At 39.7% G+C, this 27,631-nt stretch overlaps 1 protein-coding gene across 1 annotated transcript; it reads right to left on the bottom strand.

Annotated features, from left to right (window-relative positions):
* Window positions 1-642: 642 nt before the first annotated feature.
* On the bottom strand, window positions 643-20,951 carry LOC125904452 (C3a anaphylatoxin chemotactic receptor-like). Its single transcript, XM_049601849.1, has 3 exons — window positions 20,826-20,951; window positions 4,979-5,159; window positions 643-3,266 (listed from the first exon to the last, which is right to left on the bottom strand). The coding sequence occupies exons 2-3, from the start codon at window positions 5,150-5,152 to the stop codon at window positions 2,379-2,381; spliced, it is 1,062 nt and encodes a 353-aa protein (XP_049457806.1). The 5' UTR covers window positions 5,153-5,159; window positions 20,826-20,951; the 3' UTR covers window positions 643-2,378.
* Window positions 20,952-27,631: the final 6,680 nt, after the last annotated feature.

Genomic DNA, 27,631 nt, shown 5'->3' with positions numbered 1-27,631 from the left:
TGTTCTTGAAATATTCACAAGAATGAGATGGACATGGTCACAGTGACCTTGACCTTTGACCTATGACCACTCGTCAGTTCATCGTTGTGTCCAACTGGACGTTTTTGTCAAATTTGAGGAAATTCCCTCAAGGTGTTGTTGAGTTATCACATTCACAAGATTGAGACAGACGCAAAGTCACAGTGACTTTAACCTTTGACCACCAAAATCTGATCAGTTCATCGTTAAGTCAAAGTGGATGCGCCAAATTTGAAGAAATATTCCCTCATGGTCTTCTTGAAATACCTTTAGCCCAGTTCACACCAATGACCAATGATTCGGGCGAAACAAAACCGTTTTAGAACGTTGCAGAGAAAAGTTGCAGTGGTGTTAACTGGCCGTCTGAGCTAGACTCAAGCCGGCTGATGGTGTCACCTGCAACACAGCTGGGCTTTATTCACAAAAAATATGACAGACCGGTCACAATGACCTTGACCTTTGACACCCATAATTTAATCAGTTCATCCTTGAGTCCTTGAGTGTTGTGCCAATTTTTAGGAAAATCCCTCAATGTGTTCTTGAGATATTGCATTCAGAAGAATGTGACAGATGGATGGATGGACGGACAGACGGACAAGCCAAGAACATTATAAACTTGAAATATAATGCTTTATTTTTTGTAATATAATGACCTTGCACCTTATGATCTTGGATGACTGAAGCCAACTTTACTTTACATTTCTAACAACTTTAAAAGCTTTTATTTTCACATTACAGTTTTTCTCTATGATCTTAAAGCAGTATTTACAAAGTCATATTATCGTGTCTTAAAGAAATTTACAACAAAACAGTAGGACTGAGCTTAATATCTATTGTTGCAGTGAAATTTAAATCAAAGTGTTAACATTGTGTTCTTCATAACATTCAGTATGATACTGCAGCTACTTTACACAGCAGGACAAAAATACCATAAAACCTAAAGAGCACTGAGTTCAAGATACACAGTCTGATTGCACAGACATGTATCTTAGTGATGTGTCGGTAATATACAGAGCAAGTGCAGGTGTATTTTATGAGCCATTTGCAAAGGACTGATGTTCATTGTGCTGCCTCTTGGTTAAATTTTTATTACTATCTGTATGTATGTTGTCCCATAAAAGCCATAAATGCTCTGCCCACTCCTGTACTTGGCATCCAGGTTCGATCATGAAAGCCCTTTTAGCAAATCTGGTGACAGATAACAAAAACATGAATAGAAACCAAGTGACCGACTGTACAGTTTCAGTCCACCAACCCTTCAGTTTAACCTCTAAACACAACACAAGTTATTGCTGGCTTTCCTTTAAATAGTCTCACTTCCTTCCCCCTTTTCTTTCCTATTCCTCTAGACTCACCACAGTTCCACTTTTAATCTGTGACTTTAATCACATGAATCCCCGCACAACTTTACAGGAAAATGTGAATCTGACCTGCGTGTATCAACATCTGTCACACCAGTGTCTTTACTGTATGGTCAGTAGTTTGGACATATTTCCAAAAGCCTCTTAGAACCTCAGCTCATCTTTTTGATAATTGCATTTTTATCAAATGCACCTACAACAATTTACTGCAGTCTGAGAAAGAAGTAATACAGTGGTCTAAGATACAGTAAAAATGATAGTCTCAGGACTTAAAGGACCATACAAGTGGTTTTTACATGTATTGGCCATTATGTACAAAATTCGCCAACTTCTTTATTTTTGTGAAATGCACATTTTTCTTTTCTTGGATGGGGGCTGCAACAAAATGTATTTTAGCCACCTTTTTAGGTAAATAACAGTTTAAGTGTATGCAACATTGGGAACATTTTCACCCCTTTATCTTGCCATCAGAAATCCCGTCTGCCCAGTCAGGAAGCTGATAAGGGCTTCAGTTCTTGTATCAATGCTCTCATCAAAGCCACAAGATTCCATTAAGAAAATATGAGAGTCGCTGGTCTACCTCTGCAACAATGACTTGGTTAGTTTGTGTTATTGTGTGACTTTGGTAAATCTGAGTTACTCCTTTTAAATGCCAGAGTCACACAATAACACAAAAGTCATATAATGGCTTAACTTTCTTCATCTGAAATCACTGTCTGATGGTAAAGCAGTGAAAATATTCTAAATATTGTGCGAACTTAACAACTCAGGTGATGAAGGTGAAGGTAGAGGCCAACAGTTCTCTACATCTCCCCGTCACTCTGTATTTGTTAAGTATTGCACACTTATGAGCTGTCCAATCATATCCGAGGGATTTGATCTAATCACATGCAGCAAGAGAGGCTCTAACTGGTGTTTCACTGTGACCTTAAAAATGTGAAAAACCCCAGTATAGCCCTTTAATGCTCAAAGATGTGTTCAGGAAACTCTTGGGCAGACTCAGACTTTAGCTACATCCACTGATGTCTGACTCCTTGCTGCCACCACCACAGTACTGTGTTTGGATGCGCTGCTGTCATCCAGAGAGCGTTCATTGGACTGGGTTGTCTGTCCATCCACGTCGTCCGCCAGAGCTCTCCTGTACACCCCTGCCAGACTCTGCCTGAACCGCCCCCTCACGTCCAGCCCCATGCAGAAGTACAACAGCGGGTTCACACAGCTGTTAAAGTATGCAACACCTTTCGCCACAGGGTGCCAGATCTTCACCACGGCGTTCTTACTGTCCACCATCTTCACCAGCAGGAGGCAGTGGTACGGCGCCCAGCACAGAAAGAACGCAACTACTAATGATGCTAATATACGCAGGGGGCGGGACTTCCCCGACAGACGGGTGCGTCGGATGCCAATTCCTGCCAGGATGTAACAAATGAGGATGACCATGAAGGGCAACATGAAGCCACACAGGAAGCGGATGGAGTAGAGAGCCAGTTTGGCACTGTTGTTAATATCCTTCTCCTTCACATCGAATGAGCACTTGCTCAGGTTGTTCTTCAGGTACACTTGGCGGTAGACAAAGTATGGAGTGCTTAAGATGATCGCAGCAATCCAAATGCAGACGGCGATCACCCTCGCGGCCCACAGGGTGCGCCGTCGCTTAGTGAAGACGGGCTGCCAGATGCAGAGCGCTCGGTCCAGACTGATCACAGCCAGCAGGAAGACAGAGCAGAACATGTTGGCGTATTTGAAGAAGCCGTTGAACTTGCAGAGGAAGACGCCAAAGGGCCAGTGGTCGAAAAAGAGCTTCTTAGTGAGGGAGAAGATTCGTGTGAAGCAGAAGATCAGGTCGGCTATCGCCAGATTCACCAGCCACACGTTAGTGACCTTTGGCTGAGCAGAAAGAAGAAGAGAAAAAGAGAGAAAACAAGAAAACGAGGAAAGGGGGGAGAATTACAGGGAAAAGTTTAGTATTTTTAGCTTACATTACAGTTTTTATCATTTATAAAAATAACTTCTTGACATATTTGCTTTAAGAGTAGTAGATGAAATACGTCAACACACCTCAACTCGTCATATACCACCATTTTTCCAGTGGACTTGAACATCAAAACATGATAACTAACTAACTATCCTCCTGCTTTATTTTTGAATGTTCTGGGGTGACGTCAATTAACGCTTGTTACACTCATTGTGTCTTTTCAAATTACACTTCCATTGTCACAGGAAATGTACAGTTTTTGCTCATTATATGGATACAGTCTTTAAAATAAACGTGGGTAAAAGACTTTATTTTTAGGCAACAAAAGCTCATGGTTAGGTTAAAAAAAAACAAGTTTGGCTTAAAATAAACAGTTTGTTATTAATGTCATGTATCATCACGTCACATAAGTCATGTTGACGTAGGATATAGGTCACTACCGTAGCATGTTACACATACTAGTACACTATTTTGTTATTAAAATAACTCCACAGAACTTTGTTCACACGAGAAACAAACAGCGAGCTCCCAGGTGAAAGTCCAGTACTCCCACCCTTTAGAGACTTCTTTATTTATAGTGCAGTAATTGCTGGTGGCATTACAAACTGCTGCCAAAGGTGCCTTTGTGCATCATATCTGACATGGACGTCTACTGACAAAATGGTGGTATTTGAGAAGTTCGGTTGTTGACCACTGCGTCACCATCTGTTGCTGTTCAGTGCATATCATATTGCCATGAAGTAGAATTGTGAATGAGAACAAAACAACCAATCAGAGTCAAAAAGTCTGTAATGCAGCTGTCAATCGCTGCTCCATGAACTGCAGTCAAACTCTTAAGCTAGGCAGCACTGATCAGATATGAAGTAAGATTCTAGTGCTGCATCAGCTCAGCACCAGCCACTGGCAGTGGCAAACTTTGTCAAGACAAAACTCAGTTTCTTCATCGTTCCAGGAGTGAGACCATTGTTTGTAGTTCTTTTACATAACTTAGCTGCACCAGGACAAGATATATACATGCAAAACGATCCCAATTTATCTTGGAGTGCCCCACCTGGCATATTAGGGCTTTTGATAAACGGTATGAGGTCTTAACAGGGTTACTGAAAGCAAGACATGGTGTTTACATGCTCAAACACATAAACTGATTACTCACGATTATAAATAGATTATTCATGTCCATGTTAATGCACTAACTGTAAACTGCATATGTGCAGCCGCAGGATGGAACAGACATAGCAACAGTAGCTAGGAACTTATGAACAGTTTCTACAAAAACTTTTTCCCCAAAACATCTAAAACAGTGTAAGAATACTTTTAGCAGCAGCATACATCTAAAACTTATTTTTTTAATAAACATACTGGATGCTCTGGATATCACAAGTATTGAGTTAGTTTTCAAATGAAGAAATGAACTAGGTCTATTTTTCATTTTGAATATCATACTTTTCAATATCACTTTTCTGCTCCTCTTTTTGTCTTACTGAACTGTTTTTAAAGCAGCACATTAACAGTATTTCTATTGATGGTAATATCTTATGGAGATTAATAAAACAGTAACAGGACAACGAGCACCAGTGCATAATTTCTTTTTTCTAAGAAAATATTTGTAACTCATTAAATCCACCTTGAGCTTGAATCCAGCCACCCAGATCACCACAGAGTTCCCTGTGATGCCAAACACGACAGTCAGTGTGTAGAGGACAATAGAGACCATGTCCATGATGGCGTCAACGTCCACAGTTGTCGCCTGGTCATTCTTGATAGACTTGGGAGGAGGCAGAGTCGTGTTGGAAAACATTGTGAGGCTGTAAAATACAAAAGAAAGTTACCCATCATATAACTCCTGTTTCTATTAGACAGCGAGGAGGAAAACATCACAAGGTGGCTTGAGATATCGACCCGTTCTCGTTCCAATGTTGTGAACACCCATTGTTTTGTCATGCCCCTTGGTGTCTCATAGAGATGCACATGGTGCCCTTTAGTGTCTCTTTGTGGCGCACAAATAAAACACATTGTGATTGTTGTTTAGGCAACAAAACTATTTCGTTAGGTTTTTTTTAAAAAAAAGTGCAGTACACCAAATTCAATGAAATGTGCTCATTTACATCTAGTGCTTCATTTAGAGACAATAAGAGATGGAGAATTTTTTTACTCTCACTTTATGGAACAAAGTGCCGTTTAACAGTTTTCAGTGTGAAGATGTGCAGATCTGCTGTCATTATGTCAATGTGGAGTGCCACCGTTGTGAAGCCAGGACGACACATGGCCATGACTTTGTTGTGCGGTACAGTCAACCCCCTGTCTTGGTGAGGGAGCTAAGCAAGCTGCTTGGCAGTAGTCGTGGACAAGCCGGGTGTATGGTTTGACCATGTCCTGGATGTAGGATGGGCCTGAGCTGTTCACAGCAGGGTAATTTGTGCATGACACAAACTTTTTTTCTGTACATGTAGTGGTAGGAGAGTTTTGAAAGGATTTAGATCAGATTTTTATTCCGAGCATGAACAAAATACGCCAGTTCAGGTTGCTCTCATGCACTGTTTGTGTGTTTTCCTACAAAAAGTAATGCACCAAAATTTGTCAATATCTATGTGGGTAAAGAAAAAAGAAGGAAACGGGAGTGCAAGGTGGGAGGTTGGAGTGGTTAATGGGTCACACAACACAGGATCACTTCCACCAGATCCTTCCCACTGGGAGACAGATGTTCGAAATTTTGTGTAATTAAGTAATTGTCTGAACTGAGCAGGACAGTGCCCAATTGTGTGACTTTTATCAGCTGAAACCACCGATTTACAACTTCTTCTGTCATATACCACAAAACTTATTTTCCAAGTTTGTCCTTGAGTTACATCTGACTCATTTTATTTGAAGTGAATTTAATTTAACACCAGCTCGCAGTACAGTGCTGGTCAGCTTATCCTGCTCTATCAGACAGATCATACAGGATATCCCTGTGTGGTTAAATATTGAATGGCTTCATTGTTTCCTTCTTGTTTTTCTCTCACCATGCAGCACACCAGTGAAAAGACTAAATACAGGTTCATGGTCAACCAAACATGGTCACTATTATAGAAGCAGGTTTAACAGCTCTCGAATGCAGTGTGAGTTTTAGCTACTTCCTCTTTTGCTTTCATGTTAAAATGCCCCACCAAAGAAGTCTTACCACAAACAACAAGCAACCCGTCTCTGAAAGGAGTAAACTTTTCTGATCACAAGCCTTAATCTTCATATGATGCAATAAAAATAGACGCAGACGGTGTGTATGAAGTGTGTGTATGTGGACAAGTCAGATGTACCCAGTTGACTCACTGTGCTTCAGTGTCTGAGAATGTGCCAAGGTGTCTGTATATGTATTTGCGTGTGTGTGTGTGTGTGTGTGTGCTGGCTCTACTTCTACTGCAACTGAAACAACTGAGGAACCTCTTGCATAATTGTTGTCTAGTATCTCAAAGACACTGGCAATAAATTACCACCACAAGAGCTTCTGTAACATCCCAGGTCTGTAATCAGCTGATTTGAGTTCTTACCCAGAGTTAGGTCAAAACATAAACACCACTTTCATCACTGTGTGTCCAATAGACATAGCTTTATATTTTTATCTTTGACATTTTTTTGTGGTTTTGATGTGTTTTAATTATAATATATAGTATTTGTTGCATGTTCAAACCTGTCAGTGGACCTTGTGGTGAGATTGCTTTGTCAAGTGCTGCTTCTAGGGTCAAGAATTTACTTTGAAAGTCATCTTATAAGCCAACATGGACAAGAAGTCCTTCAAGTGCTCAGAAAACAAAAGGAAATCTGAACAATGTACACACTTCTGAGCAAACTTTATCTGCTGATGAATATCATGTAATATTATCAAAAGCTCCATAAAAGCCACAGAATGACTGTTGTGGTGATCAAGCTTGCTTCCTCAAATTAGTACTTCAGCTTAGCACAAACCATGGAAGCAAAGGGAAGAGCCACACTTTAAGGTGCATTCTAACTCTGTCTTCATTCAGCCCAGTCTCCAGAAGAAAATGTTAAGTTTTGCAAACCACACGTGTTATATTTATACATTTCAATCATATATCAACATTTCTGAAGTGACTTAGTATATGAGCTGACCTCAGTGGGAGATGGAGGGCACACCACTGTTCGAGACCAATAAGCAACACAACCAATAACAACACCAGTTGTTTTTGGAGAGTCAGTGCTGCATTTTTAAGGGCCATTTTAGCCACCAAATGTGAGTCTTTTATAGCCATCTGACACTGCATTTCCACTAGGGATACTGATGTTTTTGGGGTGCCAAGTAGCTCACCTGGTAGGGCAGGCGCCCTGTGTGTAAGCACTACATCCTTGCCATAGTGGCCACAAGTTCAATTGCGGCCTGCAGCCCTTTGTTGCATGTCATCCCCTCTCTCTCATCTCATCTCTCATTTGATGTGCTTTCATGCTACCACTGTGCTATCAAAAAAAGAAGCCAAACAAATAATCTTTAAAAAAAATATACCCTTACAGAGACATTGCTGCATTGCATAGACATTGCTATGCATATAAACTGCATAGCAACATGTTGCTATGCAGTTTATCTGTCTTTAAAAATACTTATTTTAGATCTCGTTTTTAGACAGAGGCGCCTCTTATTATAGTTCGTAGTTTATGATGGCTCTGTAGCTTGATTATGCCTTACTCCAATATAGAGGAGGTCCAGATGTTGTAAATTTGTAAAATATGTTATGTAATTTCAGTTGTGTCCACATATTGTCTACATGTGGATTTATATTACTTTGGTATTTAGGTACCTTCTATGTACTTCTTAATGTACCTTGCTATATTTTTCATATGTATTTTCAAATGCATTTGCTTAATATTTTTCTATATATTCTTCTAAGTATTTTTCCAAACTAATTGATACCAATTGACACCAGGTGTGTTAAATCACATGTCTTGTATGGGCGGGTATCTTCTTAAGCTACCAAGTCTCTGTCTACCCATGTAACAACAGTTTGAGAACGAGCCTTGTGCTCGAAACGTCACAGCGCAAATAAAAAAGCCTTCAATGGGAGCTGGCACTTGGTGTGCGGTACACTTTCTCCGTTTTTCATGACTTTTATATACAGTACAGGCCAAAAGTTTGGACACACCTTCTCATTCAATGCATTTTCTTTATTTTCATGACTATTTACATTGTAGATTCTCACTGAAGGCATCAAAACTATGAATGAACACATGTGGAGTTATGTACTTAACAAAAAAAGGTAAAATAACTGAAAACATGTTTTATATTCTAGTTTCTTCAAAATAGCCACCCTTTGCTCTGATTACTGCTTTGCACACTCTTGGCATTCTCTCCATGAGCTTCAAGAGGTAGTCACCTGAAATGGTTTCCACTTCACAGGTGTACCTTATCAGGGTTAATTAGTGGAATTTCTTGCTTTATCAATGGGGTTGGGACCATCAGTTGTGTTGTGCAGAAGTCAGGTTAATACACAGCCGACAGCCCTATTGGACAACTGTTAAAATTCATATTATGGCAAGAACCAATCAGCTAACTAAAGAAAAACGAGTGGCCATCATTACTTTAAGAAATGAAGGTCAGTCAGTCCGAAAAATTGCAAAAACTTTAAATGTGTCCCCAAGTGGAGTCGCAAAAACCATCAAGCACTACAACGAAACTGGCACACATGAGGACCGACCCAGGAAAGGAAGACCAAGAGTCACCTCTGCTTCTGAGGATAAGTTCATCCGAGTCACCAGCCTCAGAAATCGCAAGTTAACAGCAGCTCAGATCAGAGACCAGATGAATGCCACACAGAGTTCTAACAGCAGACCCATCTCTAGAACAACTGTTAAGAGGAGACTGCGCGAATCAGGCCTTCATGGTCAAATAGCTGCTAGGAAACCACTGCTAAGGAGAGGCAACAAGCAGAAGAGATTTGTTTGGGCCAAGAAACACAAGGAATGGACATTAGACCAGTGGAAATCTGTGCTTTGGTCTGATGAGTCCAGATTTGAGATCTTTGGTTCCAACCGCCGTGTCTTTGTGAGACGCAGAAAAGGTGAACAGATGGATTCCACATGCCTGGTTCCCACTGTGAAGCATGGAGGAGGAGGTGTGATGGTGTGGGGGTGTTTTGCTGGTGACACTGTTGGGGATTTATTCAAAATTGAAGGCACACTGAACCAGCATGGCTACCACAGCATCCTGCAGCGACATGCCATCCCATCCAGTTTGCGTTTAGTTGGATGATCATTTATTTTTCAACAGGACAATGACCCCAAACACACCTCCAGGCTGTGTAAGGGCTATTTGACCAAGAAGGAGAGTGATGGAGTGCTGCGGCAGATGACCTGGCCTCCACAGTCACCAGACCTGAACCCAGTCGAGATGGTTTGGGGTGAGCTGGACCGCAGAGTGAAGGCAAAGGGGCCAACAAGTGCTAAACACCTCTGGGAACTCCTTCAAGACTGTTGGAAAACCATTTCAGGTGACTACCTCTTGAAGCTCATGGAGAGAATGCCAAGAGTGTGCAAAGCAGTAATCAGAGCAAAGGGTGGCTATTTTGAAGAAACTAGAATATAAAACATGTTTTCAGTTATTTCACCTTTTTTTGTTAAGTACATAACTCCACATGTGTTCATTCATAGTTTTGATGCCTTCAGTGAGAATCTACAATGTAAATAGTCATGAAAATAAAGAAAACGCATTGAATGAGAAGGTGTGTCCAAACTTTTGGCCTGTACTGTATATGTATCCATCCAGCACCCACTCCAAATGGACCTTGGGATGTGCGTGTTTTTTGACTATTTTTCCTCATGAGGAGAGGCATCTCTGTGCAAAGTTTCATGTCTCTACGACATATGGGTCATGAGATATGCCCATTCAAAGTTTGCAATTTTAATCGGTTGCTATAGCGCCCCCCTTTGGCTAACTGATGTAACATTGCTTCATTCGCATCCTCCCATGAGCCTCTACCACTGTGCCAAATTTCACATGGATTGACCAAGTCAGTGAGGAGAAAAACGTGGAACAGACACACCCATGTAGAGATTTAAGACATGTAGAGATTAAAAATAAATAATTAAACATCATATTTAACATGCTGTAAGCTTACCTAACACACCCTCCAAACTCTGAACAAACCCCAGATGATCCCTGCATGTACAGTGCAACAGGGTTAGATTCACTGGAAGGTGTTTTCTCAACAGATTTGCCGGAATTCAGGATCGATTTTAAGGTTCTTTTATTAGTTTTTAAATGTCTTAACGGTCTTGAGCCTTCTTATTTATCTGACCTGCTTTTACCATACCAACCCTCACGGACCCTGAGGTCCTCTGGCACCGGCCTTTTAACCGTACCACACGTTAGGACTAAAACACACGGGGAGGCGGCATTTCATTATTAGCCTACAGGCTTTAGTTTTGATGCATTTTATGTCTCTGTTTTAGATCATTCTTACCTAGTTACTAACTCAATTTTATGAGCTAGATAGCTTTTTGTTGGGTGGGAGGGTTCGGTTTTCTCTTTTCTTTTTGTTTTCTGTTTGGATCTTTGTTGTTTTTAACCTCTGTGAGGGACTTTGTGTTACTGTTTTATGAAAAGTGCCATATAAATAAAGTTGATTTGATTTGATTTGATTTGAATTAACATGTGGTTAGGGTTAGACACAAAAAAACCTCTTGGTTATGATTAGGAAAAGATAATGTGGCAGGAAATACCGTCAATGTTTCTGTAAAAAAAACAGTTCAGTTATGATAACAATGGTCTCCAGCTTGGCAGCCGTCTGGCCTGGATCTCACATGATCCACCATCTCTTCCAACTCCATATGACGAACTCAGCTCATATACATGTAATCGCAACTCTGTCACTTTAGAAACATTGATACAATACGCATGAAATGTACAAAAGTAATGTAGGCATGGTTTGCAGAACCTTACAATGCCAGCTTTTTTTTTCTGGGGACTTTGCTGGTATTCATATTTATGTACTTTTTAAAACTTTACAGTGACTAACAGATCAAACTACCTCGAGCCAAGTCTCTGAAGGTACAGAGATTAAATGGATGAACTTACATTCACTGGGAAAAGATGATTCAATTTTTAATAATTCAGACAACCATTACCAAAATTCTCTAAAATAATGACAAAAAGCTTAATTAGCTAAATTAATAAAATAAATGTTAGTCAGGTAAAGGTCAGCTGACATCTGCAACTGTGTCATCAGGTTTAGTAGCTGCCGTGTTTCTGCACAGAACTGAATGGCACAAAAGTCCCCACAATGACGTGTGACCTAGAAGCATCTATAACCTCACACCCAACAGTTCATACTGAAATCTTGAGACACATAGTGACATCCAACATGAAAACATCAAGCTGTTGTGGCCAAGACCAACAATACCACAGTGAAGTGTGTTGTGGAGAATGAAGATGGTACTAAAATACTACTGAGATAGAAATTCTGTTAAAGGAGGCTGAGAACAAGCAGATGATACTTCATAAATAAAAATGACCTTACCAGTGGGAGTAAACGCAGTTGAGCTTGAAAGTAAAAGAAAACTGACCAACACAGAACTTGTTTCTGCAGATTACAGAAGGAAGCTGCTGCCCTCAAAGGGGAAACAGAGAAGAAGATGCAGCGACTGCACAGCTTCCTTCAAACTCAGAAGAAGTTAAAGAATTGAAAATAGAAGAACATCCTCTGCACTGTAGCAGCTGGCGCTGTTATTGAGGGTATCAGTGTCACTATCTATTGCCTTATACTGATGAACCCAAGAGACTGTGTGACTAGCAAAAGGTGAGTGCATGACGTGAACTTCCTCTCTCAACCCTGTGCAGTTGTGGCCACTAGTAGCACAATGGAGTAATATTTTTATGAGTGGGTATCCGTTTTGTTTGGGTTCCTGCACACATTTTCTGCCAGTGGTTTTACATTACAGTATTCCACTGATCTACAGGTGCATAAAATGTGTCAGGAAAGATGTACCAGCAAACGAGGGGAAGAACAAGACTGCAAGCAAGTAAACATGGATGTCAACAATGCAAGTTTTAAAATTCAACAAAACATCAGGTTTGGGTTTACAAAACATAAAATGAATTCAACATGTGTTTTATGAGCCACCAGCCAGAAGAAAATGTTACTATTGTACGTTATATTTGCACATGTCATATGACCTGTGACTGTCACTGGGCAACCTGGTCTCTCCTCAAAATCACGAAGTATCAATGCTTGGTCAGTGACCCTCAGCATCAGATACCATCACATCGAGGCTCTCTTTAGCAGCAGTATGAGACACATGGGCTGAGAAAACCCACAAAAAAAAAAAAAAACTCCAGACACCTAGACAAGAAGCGTGCCAAGCTGCAGACCACTATTTAAGACCATCTCACAACAAAACCAGGTGTTTTTTAGCGAGCCATCACTGAAAAGCATTTGTTGTTTTTACAGAGACATTGCTATGTTTCTAGTCAGGATAGTGCTACCAAATGCATACATAAATGCAACATAAATTAGCAATGACCATTACAAGTAAAACTTCACTTAATTAAAAGTATAGAAGTATTAGCATCCAAATGTACTGAAAGTATCAACATTCAAAGTACTCATTTTCCAGACTGACCGTGTCAGTGTTACTTTATTTTACTTATTGATGCATTAATATACAGTAGCTTTACTGTTGGGTAGTTTCATCTATAACTGGGCATCACATTTTATAAACTAATCATATGTTTAAAGATTAATCTAAAAAAGTAGCCAGTAACTATATATGGTTAAATAAATAAGTACAATATTGAATCAAAAATATTTCCATTTGATAAAGAGTATTTGGCTTGAATATTTCTCTCTATGTGAAAATCAAAAATATAATAGCAAAAAAGTTGGAACATGCTGAGACAGAATATAAATGTGTCGCTGTCAAAAAGTCTGGATTTGCAATAAGATGAATTTTCCAGGTTTTAAGCAGCTTAATGTAGAAAAGCAGGGGTAAAGAATAAAACAGTTCTCGCTAAATAGTAGATCAATCCCACATGATAAGTGGTTTCACACGAAAGAATTATTATTCATAAAATTCAGTATGACGTGAGTCACGTGACGCACATCTCTTTTGTTAATCATATACTGGAGCTCTCTGACATTTTTCTAAGTAGTCTAATTCAATCTTGAGTGAGTGATACTGATCAGTTTCAGGTGGGTAAACTGACACAGTTTCTCTTGCAAATCTGATAAAAATACTGCATAACACTAGCTGCAGGTCCAACATCTAAAAACCAGGACATGTGACGTCTACCAGTTTACCAGTGGGAAAGTAAACACTCAACCACAAGCTCGACTTCTCATGAGATGACAAGAAAAGAAACTCTGTGAAGCTCGTTGAGCTCAGCTGACATTTCCTTCACCTTTGATTAGCCACAGGTGTTTCCCAGTCTAGTACCAAATGTGACAGACAAAGGAACACATCTGTAAAAATCTCCACCTCTGTCCCAGATCAGTTCAAACTATTAGCTGTTACCATTAAACCGAGTCCGCATGGCTGCCCTCTGGTTATTGTAGGTGTATACCGTCCACCCTCCCAGATCTTTTTATCCCTCTGATAAGTTCTGAAACACTTATTTTAGGAGATTTTAATCTAGATTGGATGTCCCATGCAGCTGATGATTTGAAAGACATTTGCACAGAATTAAATCTCACGTAAATGATCACAGAGCCAACTTGACCACATATGAAAATTCACAGTCATTCCTCCTTGCTGGATCTCATTCTTACCAATAGGCCACATCATTACACACATAGTTGTGTGTTCCCTATTGATTTTAGCAACCCAGTGGGCTGCATTAGAAATCGTAAAACAAAAAGAACGGGACCACAGTATATCCATAAGAGGTCATTTAAAAACTTTGTTGAACAGGCTTTCTTACATGACCTACATGTCAGTGGCCTCTCTCTTGTAAGTCTTATCCCAGATGCTGACCTGGCACTGCAATGCTTTCTGTCCGTTTTTAACTCCTTAGCAGATAAACATGCACCAGTTAAGAGACTGAGCATTAAAAACAGATGTAACCCTTGGTTTTGAGTTTATTTTACTAGAAATAAAGCTTGGGCGCAGGCTACATCCACTGGTAGTGATGAGAACTGGCAAACTTTCAGACATTTCAGGAACAAATGTGCTGACATGGTTAAAAAGGCTAAATCAACGTACTATTTAAAAAATCTGTCTGACTGTGGTAACAACTCATAAAAATTCTAGAAAGTTGTTAAATCACTTAAGGGCTAGGGTCGTGAATGACAAAATGGAAATTTGTAATGCATTTAATGATCATTTTATCAAATCTGGCTCTCTGTGTGAACAACTTGAACTCAGTAGCATATATGACAAACCAAAGACTCGTGATAATGTCTCTACCCTGCCAGGGAAAGAGAGGGTCTTATTTTCAGGTAATGTTTCTTTCTCATTTAGACCTCTTAACCATTTTGAAGTCTATCGTTCTTTGTGTGATTCCAAGTGCATGAAAAGCTCTTTGGGCGCAAACCAGTTAGACCCCTGTCTTTTAAAGGTTGCTGCCGCCATCATTGCTGTGCCTTTGACGCACATTTTTAATTTAACACTCAGCTCTGGTTCAGTTCCAAAAGTCTGGAGGTCAGCCCTAGTGAAGGGAGGAGACACTAATGATCTAAATAGTTATAGGCCTCTCTCAAAACTATCTTGCCTAGCTAAAGTGTTGGAATCTTTTGTAAATTAACAGCTTTGTATTTTTCTGTCTGCAAATGCTATTTTAAGTCCCTGTTAATCTGGGTTTAGATCCGGCCATAGCACCATTACAGCAGCAACTGTGGTTCTAAATGATATAGCTTTAGCCCTAGATCTTAGGAGGCACTGTGCAGCCTTATTTATAGACTTGTCAAAGGCTTTTGATACTGTTGATCACATACTGCCTCTGCACAAATTGGCCTTGCTGGGTTTTGATGAAGCATCCTCTAAATGATTTCAGGATTGCCTCACTGATAGAACCCAGTGTATAAATGCTGCAGGAGTGAATTCAGAGTTTTTAAGATTAAAAAATGGTGTGCCACAAGGGTCAATTTTAGGTCCATTGTTGTTCACTTTGTATATAAATGATATCTGTGCCTCTGTAGAAAACTGTAAAGCACATTTTTATGCAGATGACACAATTCTTTATGCTTGTGCACCATCGCTAGAGGAAGCTGTATCAAACCTTCAGTGAGCATTTGACTGCATGCAGAAATCCCTAAAAAAAAACTTAGACTGATTTTAAATGAAACCAAAACTAAATTCATGTTATTCCCAAGGTCAAGGAAGTGTGATCTTGATGCCTTTTCCATCCGTTCACTTAATGGCACCATAATTGAACGTGTTACAGATCACAAATACCTTGGCATCTGGCTAGATGACGAGCTTTCATTTAAAACACACGTGGTTGAGCTCACAAAGAAGGTGAGAATTAAACTGGATGTATTGTACAGATTGAGGTCATGTTTCTCTTTAGACAACAGAAGGACAATTATTCAATCAACTGTAACGTCAGTCTTAGATTATGTCAATATTTTTGCATGCAGCTCAATCCACACTGAAATCCCTTGATACAGTCTACCACAGTTGTCTCCGTTTTATTACTGGAGGTGGTTTTAGAGCTCACCACTGTAAGCTGTACCAAAATGTGGGATGGTGTTCACTCACTGATAGAAGTGAGTCTCCTTTTTGTTTGTAAGGCATTGCTTGGAAAGCTACCCTTCTACATCACTTCTCTTTAAAAATCAAATCCATCTCTCATCACACATGAGCACAGGAATTTTTATCCCTCGAAACTCCTCTAATCAGTACAGAGCTCGGTAAATTACCTTTTAGTGTTTTCGCCCCATATAAATGGAACAAGTTTCAAGATGTATTGAAATTGGACAGGTATGTATCGTAGATCATTTCAAGTGTATGCTAGATTATATGGTTGTTTTACAATATGCTTTGGTTAACTGACAGACATTATTTTCTACATATTATTGTTTTTATTGTTAGTATTGTTGTTGTTATGTATCTGTCCTTTATGGCAGACTCTGTTCTTAATTATTTAACTTTTTCATCTTTTTACTGTTTTTTTATTGCTGTTTATAATACTTGATAGACATTGCTGCTACTTTTTTGTTTTATATACGTTTTGTCATCACTTTATTGCAATTATATATTTGTATCCTTCCAGCCCATTGAATGTGAACTCAGGGCATTGCTGTAAAAGAGCTTAATGCTCTGAATAAACAACGGTTGATGACATCCAAAATGTTAAATTGTAATAATGCAATAAAATAATGTGTGTGTCCAAAACTGCAGGAAATAGTTAGATTATTCAGAGCAATGTCCTGTTTTAAATATTATATTAAATATAACATTTTTTTGAAAATAAGATGGTCAAGTTTGGTTCCAACCTGTGTGATTGTCTGACTTGGGGCTTGCATTGGAACAAAAAAGTGTCAGCACTCTGAAGCAGCAGCTGCCGCTCAGACATGGAATATGTAACATTGCTGGCTTCATCTGTAAAGTGATTGCTTTTCGTCCTTCAGACATAGATGGTTTCTATGTTCATGTTCCTTATGGCTTGATTCAGACATGTCAGGACAGCTACAGAACGAGCCACGATGCTTGCGCAATATTTGGCATTTGTGATTATGACAACAAGGAAGAAGACTGTTTTCAGTTCATCTTTCAAGTCTTCTGCACACCATTTACAGGGAAGCAGTCTGTGGCAATAAAAATCTTAGATTTCACACCCTCCAACAATACTCATCGAATACGTAGAAAAAACGAGAACCTCTTGTGGAAGTTAAAATATAGGGATACATTATAACATACATAAAAAATTCTTATATTTCTTTGATTTCTTCCCTGCATCACTGAGGATTTTAAAACATATTTTGGTGTTAAAACCAGGAAACGCTGAACCCCACTTCTTACAATGAATCCACTGGTACAATTTAACGTCATTCAAAAGCAAATTCTGCTGCCTCTTTTACAATGTCCTTAGGTCACTTCATTTACACATGCACTCATATTCCACTGTTATTCCAAATATGACAGTATTCTTAGAAGCATTTTTTGGACATATATACAGTGCATTCACTTGGGTTTTTACCACAGTTTGCGACTCTTGCCTGTCTGCAGACAGCTCTGTGTATTGCCTCAGCCTGTTCTCATTCCGAACACATTAGATACCATTGCTTTGTCAGTGATCTGGGTGTTAGATACAGATGCACAAAGGCACCTTTCGAGGTGGTATAATACACATCAGGTTGACAGAGTTGTTGCCAAATACTGGCGCTATGTCAGTGGACAATATTATCATATTAAACTCATTGTTCCGAAATCCCAGGGCCTTGTTTTTGCTTCTCGAATGCAAAACCAAGATGTTTTTTCTAACCAAATCACGTGCTTTTGTTGCCTGAACCCAACCACATGCTTTTGTTGACATCCCAGTGTAGGTAGCAGCATCCTGGAACCTCAATAGCAGATACAGAAGGACACCTAGTGCCAATATGTAGACGTGAAAGACCACTGACAAAGCAGGAATATTTGACAACTTGGGACGAAAACATGTTGACTGACCCCTACTGCGTCAAGATACAGCACAGAGGCTGCCCCTTGCGCTGTATTAGCAATGCCTGAGGCTTCTGCCCATGCGTCAAAATATGAGAAGTAGGTTGGTTTCACAGATGAAATAAATAAATAAATAAGGAAGTTGGAAAGATAATCCTTGCATCAAAAAGAATTTAGATGACACTAGGAAAATGGATCACCTGAATTTGTTTTCAGGGGCTTCCGTAGCTTACAGCTGCACTCATCAATCTGTTTGTATAGGGTAGGATTAGTTAACTGGCTCTCACACTTCCCGCTTCTGTGAGACAAATTGCTATTAAATCAGTGATAATGCATCATTTCCTGTCAACCACAGAATGTTTCCCATAAAGAACGCATTAATGACTTTATTCGAGCAGATGTGAAAGTTTCAATGAACTGGATAGAGGAACTAGACTGAGTCATCCTTGTTGTTAGCATCAGATTGTAGCAAAGTGGACATTTGGTAATGTGAAGCAGATGTTTGAATATGGCACAGAGTTACAGAGACGAACTGCAGCGTTTGTGAACAGCACTGCTCTTGGCACATGCAGAGGAAGCACAACAAAATACCACAGAAGAAAAACATTTATGAGCCCGCTGCTGCTCATTAAACAGCAGTTCACCACAAACACTGTTTCAATATGAGCCCTGCTCTGTCTCAAACAACCACAAACCTCCAAGCCCTGTGTGAGCTACATCAACCCCTCATGTATAACAGGAGATAAGTAACACTATGGAGAATGTTACATGCCAAAAATGACTGAAGAAAACACAACCAAATTTGAAATAATGACATAAAGACATATCATTATCTCTAAATCAGATTAGTCCAACAAAACACAGCAGCTTCAGTCTAAAAACAGAAGAAATAACTCGAGACCAATAAAGATTTCCTGTTTCAAGTTTGTTTATGGCATCAAAAAGCCACAGACTTCACTCTGAGCTACTTCCAGAAAAACCTTCAGCTACACAGAGCTGCAAACTGCTGTTTGTATTTTCTAGTAATTATTGGCTTGACTTTGGTTGAAAAACAGATGTTTTTAGGGAGTCTGGGTTACATATACCTGTTTTTTTTTTTTTTTAAGAAGCTCTCTGCTACATGATGAAAATAAAATCACCTGAATGCTCCTGACACAGTAACATGTGACCTCCAAATCAACAAATTAGTGCCAATTAAGTTGTAAAGTAGATGACATAAATCTGAGATAGAAACAACAGAGAAGAAGAAAAACGTCTCTCACATCAGCAACAACAGCTTTTTTCTTTGTTTTTTTCTTGCCCGAAATGCAGAAGAGGCCACTGAAAACTACTACAATTAAAGAATCTGAAAAAGAGAAGAACCTTATATTTTCTGCATTTTCTAATAAAGAAAAATACAACAATAAACTTGTATATATCACAAATGCTTTGACATTTCCTTGTCAGTATTTTACATTCCATTTATCTTTTCAGCTAAATGCAGCAGCTCTTCAGTGATGTGTTTGACTTCCTTTAATTATAATTTTAGAAATCGCGCACAGTCCTTTTTAAGTGATTACATGAACTTTAAAAGTGGACTATTGCTGCACACAGTACAAACAAATAACCTTAGTCTGAAAACACATTTGGTGCAAAACTTTTTCCAGCTCAGTCGTCAACGGAAAATGTTGGCATTGTATATGGGGCAGCTGTGGCTCAGAGGTAGAGCGGGGCGTCCACCAATCAGAAGCTTAACGGCTCCTCCTGTCTGCATGTCGAAGTATCCTTGAGCAAGATACTGAACGCCAAATTGCTCCCGATGATGCTTTCATCGGTGTGTGAGTTAAAAACGAGTAGCAGGTGGCACCTTGTATGGTAGCCTTGGCCACCAGTGTATGAATGTGTGTGAATGGGTGAATTTGAGTGGTCGCATGACTAGAAAGGCGCTATACAAATGCAGGTCCATTTATCAAAAAAAATGCAGGTCCTTTTCTCCAAATCACAGATACCTTACATTATATATTTATTCATATTATATCAATGTTTCTAAAGTAATGTTGTATATGTACTGAATATGTCATCAAGAGGTGGAGGGGATGGTGAATGGCGTGACATGTAAGCACCTGCCAAGCTGCAGACCACTGCGCAAAAACCAACAAACAACAAAAATGATTTTTTTGTGACTTTTGTGTGTTTTCAGCAGCTTTTGCTAACAAATGTGAGTGTTTTTAATGACCCCTTGTTGTGTTTCCAGCAGGCTTAGTGCCACAAAAAAATGTTAGTTTTTTTTGCTAATAATGTCGGGTTTCCAACTGGGATAGTGCCACAAATAAAGCATCTGTTTTTTAAGAAGACATCAACAGCTTCTCCAGCCGTGTTTGTACTGCCAAAACCATGTATTTTAAGCCTAGACATGATCTTTTCCTAACCATAACCATAACCACAAAATAACCATTTTGTGCCTAGTCTTACCATATGTTAACCACAGCGCAGTTTAAAGGTAAAGAAACATAACGTTACGTTACTGCTGAAAACATACAAATTCAACCTATCCCTGGTTTGCAGAAATGTACAATAACAACATTTATTTTTTAGTTTGGTTTCTCTTCTCCTACATGCCGCTCTACATTTATTAGTTTCATTTTCTGGGTGGAAAACCAACAATGTTTGATAGCTGTCCCCAACTGAGGAGTCAATAATGACATACAGGATACAAACAGTGGAGTGACCTACGTCACATACGAACAATGGCCCTTTTCCCCTCAAATTACAAAGTATCAAAATGTTGCTGTGACATATTCAGACATAAATGTGACACATTAAGCAACAAAAGTGCTTAAAATTTCTCTAAATGAGACACAAAACACATGTGTGAAATCAGACGATCAGACTCAGAAAATGTCCTGATTTCTTACCTGCAGATGTTTCACTGATACCACAGCTCTGAGATCAGCTGCTTCAGTCTCAGTGGTCAGAGGCAGAAATGAAGACACATCTTCATGAGCTCTGTGTGTTTGTGTGTTTGTGTGTGTTTGTGTTTGTGTGTGTGTGTGTGTGTGTGTGTGTGTGTGTGTGTGTGTGTGTGTGTGGGTGTGTGTGTGCGCATGTGCGTGCCTGCATGCGTGTGTGTGTACATGCAGAGTGAAGTTCCCCTGTATCACTCTTGGTTGTAATGGGTTTATTGCCAAAACACACACACACACATACACCCACACACACACCCACACACACACACACACACACACACACACACACATATCCACATACACAAATAGACCCTTCCTCTTTCTCTCTCTCGTTTTATGTCATGTGTGTCTGGCCTCGTCTTCCTGTCTCACTGCTTCTCTTTTTCTCACACAGTCGCACTCACTTTGTATGTCCTTGCATTTAACACACACACACACACACACACACACACACACACACACACACGCATGTATAAACACACACAGTGGATGACCGTCTTCTGTTAATCAGAAAAGAGTTTATTCAGTGCCCTCGGCCAATCAGATCCCTCTAAACAGGGCCGATGACCTTGTGTTATTACAACTGAAAACTCGAGATAATCCTCATTATTCCACAAGGGAAAAAAATGATCCATCCCCATTGAGTTATACAAACAGTTTTTCCAATGAATTCTCACTGTCATGGACACACACAGACACACACACACAGATGCAAAAATATGTAGTCATTTGTCAGTAAATATGCTTATGTTCCCACAGAATAAGACTTTCCTTTGCTGTTTATGGTAAACAGGGTCACAGAAGGCTTCCAGTAATAGAAAGTAAAAAAGAAAAAAAAAAGAAGAAAGAAGCCACAAAAGAGCAGCTGAGCTGCTGATGTAACTTTGAAGTTAAAATCTTTGAAAAGACAAATAAATGGTTAAAAATAAAGATTTTTGCTCTGTAGATACTTTCAAACTAGTTTTTTAGTCATTTGTTATCCCATTTTCAGCTGGTTGCATTATTCAGCAGAAATGCAGTTAAATTCCTGGAAGTTTCTTTGAAAAACAAATAAAAACAACTCTTACAGTGCACAACATGAAACCCAAATTTCAGCCAGTTTAGGAAACATAAGGAGTCACTGCACCCTCAGTAGGTCATTAACTTTTCTCATTTACATGAAATGAACCACTTCAATGTTTTCTTCCCTCTTACTTTCCTCCGAGAAATGTTTCAGTGCATAACCACTTCCTTCTTTCGTTGTCCCCTCGGCCAATCAGGTCACTCTGAACAGGGCTCACGACCTCCTGATGTTGCAAAAGGTCACGACAGAAATATCCTCATCACACGGAAAGTTATCCAAAAGAAACAAAAACTCCAGGATTTCCACACATACTGACGAGCGCAGAACCCCATGTGTGTATGCTTGGTGCACATTTCCCATTCAGGTATTATTTGTCATAACTTTGCTAAATGATACATTTTGGGTGCATTTTTATATTTATAATATATAGATATGTGAATTATATGAGAGTGTTTGTGTGTTCTCTTGTGCTCCTATATTTGGGAGGACCAACTAGAGTTTTAGACCTTTAGAGTGAGGATATTCTATCACGTCTTCAATAGACTGTTTGAGGGTTAAAATCTGCTCAGACTTAAGTTAAAATCACAGTATTTCTTGATTGCAAGACACCCTTAACCCATTCATGCCCAAAGACTGTATTTAGTATGACAAGAAAAACGCCACAGTATTTGTTCTGATTGGTGTAATGTGTCAAAATCTAAAGTAGACACACTTTGGACAAGTTTCTAACTGTCCAGCTTTGAAAATTGTAGATCACATTAAAGATCATACTTTACCAATGGTTAACGTAAGGATTTAAAAAAAATAAGTAAATTGTTTGTTAGTTTTTCACGCTCCACAAAACTGGGACCCACCTGATTTTCTTTATCACCTTCTTCTCTTGCAAATTTGTTCACACATTTTCAGTGGTTTCACACACTTTTTCACCATTTTTCAAAACAGCTATCACAGATCACAAAGAAAGACCCCAAACTCTGTTGGATTAACCATGTTAAACAAAACTAAACCATCTATTTACAGCTAATAAAGATTACCTGCTTAATACTGAATCTCTAATGAAGCTCAACGTAAGTTCAATCAGGAAGACCATCCTGTGCTCATTCAGTCACAATTTTCCCTCTCCCACTTCCACTGCTTCCTCCAATCAGCTGCCTCTGGGCGTTCACTCTTCCAGCTGTCCTATCGTAATTAGCCACGACCTCCATCAGCTAATCAGGTTGTCACTACGAGATTTAAATCTGTTCTCTCCTCTGCCGCTTTCAGCTGTCATTCTAGGCAGAACCGCCACCCTTCCTCCACCCCGTTCACCCCCAGCCATCATATCCAAGGTCAAAGACAAGCCTGAAGACTCATTCTCTACTCATCCGGATCATCAGCACCCATCCATCTAATCCTCATCTCTTCTTCACTTCCTCTACCACCACCAGCGTCTAGACCCCGGGGGGGTTACCTAATTGGCTACAGATCCATCACCATCCTTAAAGCTCACCATCTCAAAGGGGTCTAATCGCCAAAGACTTTTCACATTTTCACATTTTCATTCTCATGTGCACTTGTTATTAAAAATTTTCTTTTCCATAACTAAAAACGAGTCTCTCCTTATTGAAATGCACCTGTGTAAAACTCGTTTGCTCAACTCTTCAATTAGTAATCAGTCTTAAATCATCTTTACCACCTCCATGTTGCTATTTGCAAGTATGGTATTAAAACTATTAATGTATTTAAGTATTAAAAGTAGGGTTGTCGGGCGGCACGGTGGTGTGGTGGTTAGCACCCTCGCCTCACAGCAAGAGGGTTGCCGGTTCGATCCTGTGCAGAGTTTGCATGTTCTCCCCGTGTCAGCGTGGGTTCTCTCCGGGCACTCCGGCTTCCTCCCACAGTCCGAAGACATGCAGATTGGGGACTAGGTTAATTGATAACTCTAAATTGTCCATAGGTGTGAATGTGAGCGTGAATGGTTGTCTGTCTCTATGTGTCAGCCCTGTGATAGTCTGGCGACCTGTCCAGGGTGTACCCTGCCTCTCGCCCGATGTCAGCTGGGATAGGCTCCAGCCCTCAAGAGGATGAAGCGGTTAGAAGATGAATGAATGAATGAAAGTAGGGTTGTCGAGCGATTAAAAAAATGATTCTAATTACGTGCACTCTGGTTAATTAATCTAAATTAATCTCATACATCATTTTTTGCTGTAAAAGTATTTTAAAAATTTCAGTTCAAATGAATTTTGTCAGATGTGTCGTAAGCTGCTGCTGGATTTTGGACACAGTTGTCCCCCTGTCTTCTACCAGTCGGTTAACATGGGCGCCGAAAGGAAACAGCCTTCTCTTTTTGGCGCTTCGAGGCTATTCGCGGCGCTTCCGCGGGCGTTGTGGCCCTAGCGTAAGACTTGAAGTACTATGATGGTCTGAGAAATCCTTTCTGCACAAATTGCAGCGAACGGTGCTCCTATTAACAGTTCCATCTGAGCGTGTTTTAGACGTAAATGTTCCATTCATTGTGCCAAGCAGGGTTGTCTTGTCTGCCTCCATCACGTGACAAAGCAACTGTGGCATTCAATGACACACCGGGCCAAAGGGCACCACAGAAGGTGATTAAGCAGTGTCAGTTTTTTTCAATGCATCTTTTTTTGTGATTAATCTTTAAAATTAACATGTTATTTTGACAGCCCTAATTAAAAGTATAGACAGTATTTTAACAGGACAGCACAAAAAAAAGTGTTAAAAGTGCAAATGCAGATTGCAGCAGCAAATTATCTTTAGAGAAAAGACATACAGTTCATGATATGATGTGCTCACTTATCTTTTCTGGCACCCACTATAACTATGTAAAGTATCAACAATTTAAGGTTGAAGTGGTTCATACTGATAGCTTTACTTTATATTCTGTTGTCCATTGTCCAGTGATTGATTGAAAGAACACATTATTTAGACTGCAAGTATTTTGCTGACAAAATGTATTATTTTAGCCCAGTGACTTAAAGTAAAGCCTGTGTGTGAGCTGATTTGAAAATGTAACTTCTGAATGGACAAATGTGTTCAAGCAAACAGGAAAAACTGTAAGATTGCTGCACTCTGGTGGCTCAAATATGTGTGTGCAAACACAAAATTCTCCCGCTTTCTCTGCCCTCTGGTGGCGGATAATGAAGTTGTTTCGTTGTGATTCCCCAGACCTTGAAGCCTTGCTATATCTTTTCCTGGGTGCAGAATAGTTGTACTGCTTCAGGTCAGGTTCTGTGAGGTTTAATTAAACTTAAGTAGGTATTTTTCAGAAACTTGAATTTTTTTTTTCAGCTGCATTGTGTTAAGTCTAGGGGAACCTACAGTAGACATAACATGCTGTGACTCCCCACTCCTCCCACAAGAAAAGCCAGTTACACAGCTTTTTAAACAACAAAGAAAGCACTTTATTTGTCTTCAGAGGTGAGCAGTGCCCAATAAAACAAATAAACATATTCCAATGGATCCAATGGAAACTTACCTAGCAAAAAGAAATGTGAAACAAAAGACAATTTTCTAACCTAAATTAATGCCATTTAAAAACAAGACAATAGAACATGGCAATGCCAAACAAAGAGGGGCTTCTCACTCATACTGATAATGCTTAAACTGCTCTATTTGCAGTGCTCAACAAAAGAATACAAGTAAACCCACTAATAATTCTAAAAAATAAACTGTAAAACAAAACTCAGCTTGCCTACTCAAAACTGACCAACTACCTTTCCTAGATGCTGAAGTTATCCAAATATTCACGCTAGTTCACCTAAATCATAAGGTTTTGGGTCTACAGATTGTCATAACAATTTCACAAACACAGACTATGTTCTGGCTCTGTTGGTAGAGGAAGATTGAGAAGGGAGGGAAGAGCTTCTGTCAGCTGATGGTTTAAAAATGCTCTGTCTAGTAGCGGATCAATCCGGTGACAGCAATGTCTTCGGACAGCCCATCAGCACACACCACCTGCCTTGCCACATCCAATCACACTTCACTACATGCATCCACTCTGATTGATTCCTGCACCACATATAGCCTAATGACCTGGGTCATTGCTGATTTGCAATAGAGTCAAATACAGAGTTTTGTTGTTCTCTTCATTTTTGTAGTTTTGTTAGCAGCATGGCAGTGTTGGTCTGTCAGTCAGTCCAGCATTTTGGTCCAGACCAAGGGGTTATTTTTAGGTCTGAAAAGTGAAGCCAATGCAGATGAGACTGAAACCTGCATTCTTTCTGATCGCCAGCAGGGGGCGACTTCACTGCCAAAAGAAATCCAGTTATCATTATCTGATGCATTGTCACGTCCCTCTGCATCTGATGGCGACTCATAGGGTGCCTCTTCACATATCACTGTGACACACAGCTAAAGCACATTGTAATGTGGTTAGTGTTGTGAAACTGTCACAGTTCGGTTTAGGCAATAAAACCACTGGGTTAGGTTGATGTAGATATTTTACATGAGAGACGCCAGTGTGCTATGATTGTACATAAGCTGTGTAATATTACATTTAAATTACAGATTTTTTTTGGTTTCACATGGGACACAAACTGTGTTCTCCTGGGTGAAAGTCCCATTTTGCTATTTATTCAGTTGCTGTCAGCATTAAGTATGATGTAGCTGAAAGCCCGGTGCATCTCACAAAGACTTTAAAAGTGCCCTCTACATTAGTATCACATGTTGAGGGGTGTCACAAAGTGTCGTTATTTGACGACCTGCAAATGAGAACAGGCTGTTTTATCCAATACTTTTCTTTATGACCACAATCCTGCAAAACTTGGCTATCCATGTTTTGCATCATCTTCAGCTTGACTTTGTGTTTAGTTGCCAAATATTTGCATGCTAACCTGCTAAACGAACAAAGGTCATGAACGATATACCCGTTAAAACATCAACATGCCAGGAGTGTTATTGTGAGCATTTTAGCACTCTTAAGCTAGCATTTAGCTCAGCGGGCTATAACTTTATAAATACATATTTACAGTGTTTTTAAAAAAAAAACAAAAACAAAAAAAAAAAAAACACTTATAGATAAAATAGATTTCGAACATTTTAAAATCTTTTCCTTTGTGAAAGTTTGGCCTCGCCAATATGCCTCCTCCTGACGACTTTACACCAGTGGGATACTTTACAGTGTTAAACCTCAAAGTTTAAAGTAAGATCAACTGTCTCCCTGCGGATATCTCAAATTCGGGTAAACCTATGCTTTAAAGAAAAAAGCATATGAAAGAAAAAAGCTTAGATATGCAGACTTAGGAGCAGAAGCTGAGCAGCGAGGATGGAAGACTAGGATTTGTCCAGTGGAAGTGGGGTGTAGGGGATTCATAGCAAGATCAGCTGTCTCACTCCTGGGGGAACTCGGAGTGCAGGGACAGAGTTTGAGGAAGACAGTGAGGGAAATGTCAGATGAAGCAATTAAATGCAGCCAGTTTATCTATTACAGAAGAAATAATGTCAGCTGGGGGCCAGCAGGGGGAACTACTAAGCAGGGCACATAACTCCTTGAGATCAGGTGGAGAGATCCACTTCCTGTCAGGAGAAATCCAGGAAGAGGAAGTATTTAAGTGTGGGAGTGGCCTATTGGAATCCATTTTGTTTGAGGCCATGCGGCAAGGTGAGTGTGCTTGCTGATCCTGTAAGTCCAGTTAGCTCCTTTAACTTTAGCTTATATTGTAGTTATGCTATGTAGTGTGTGAAATAGAGTGTG

This window comes from Epinephelus fuscoguttatus, linkage group LG17 (assembly GCF_011397635.1).
Source record: "Epinephelus fuscoguttatus linkage group LG17, E.fuscoguttatus.final_Chr_v1".
Lineage (NCBI taxonomy): Eukaryota > Metazoa > Chordata > Actinopteri > Perciformes > Serranidae > Epinephelus > Epinephelus fuscoguttatus.
This window is presented reverse-complemented; position numbering and strand designations above follow the sequence as displayed.

Bases quoted from the DNA above. Each gene is read 5' to 3' on its own strand.
- LOC125904452 (XM_049601849.1), bottom strand. From the start codon at position 5,152: ATGTTTTCCAACACGACTCTGCCTCCTCCCAAGTCTATCAAGAATGAC. The intron at 3,267-4,978 runs GTGGATTTAATG...CTTTCTGCTCAG, and splicing joins TGGCTGGATTCAAGCTCAAG to CCAAAGGTCACTAACGTGTG.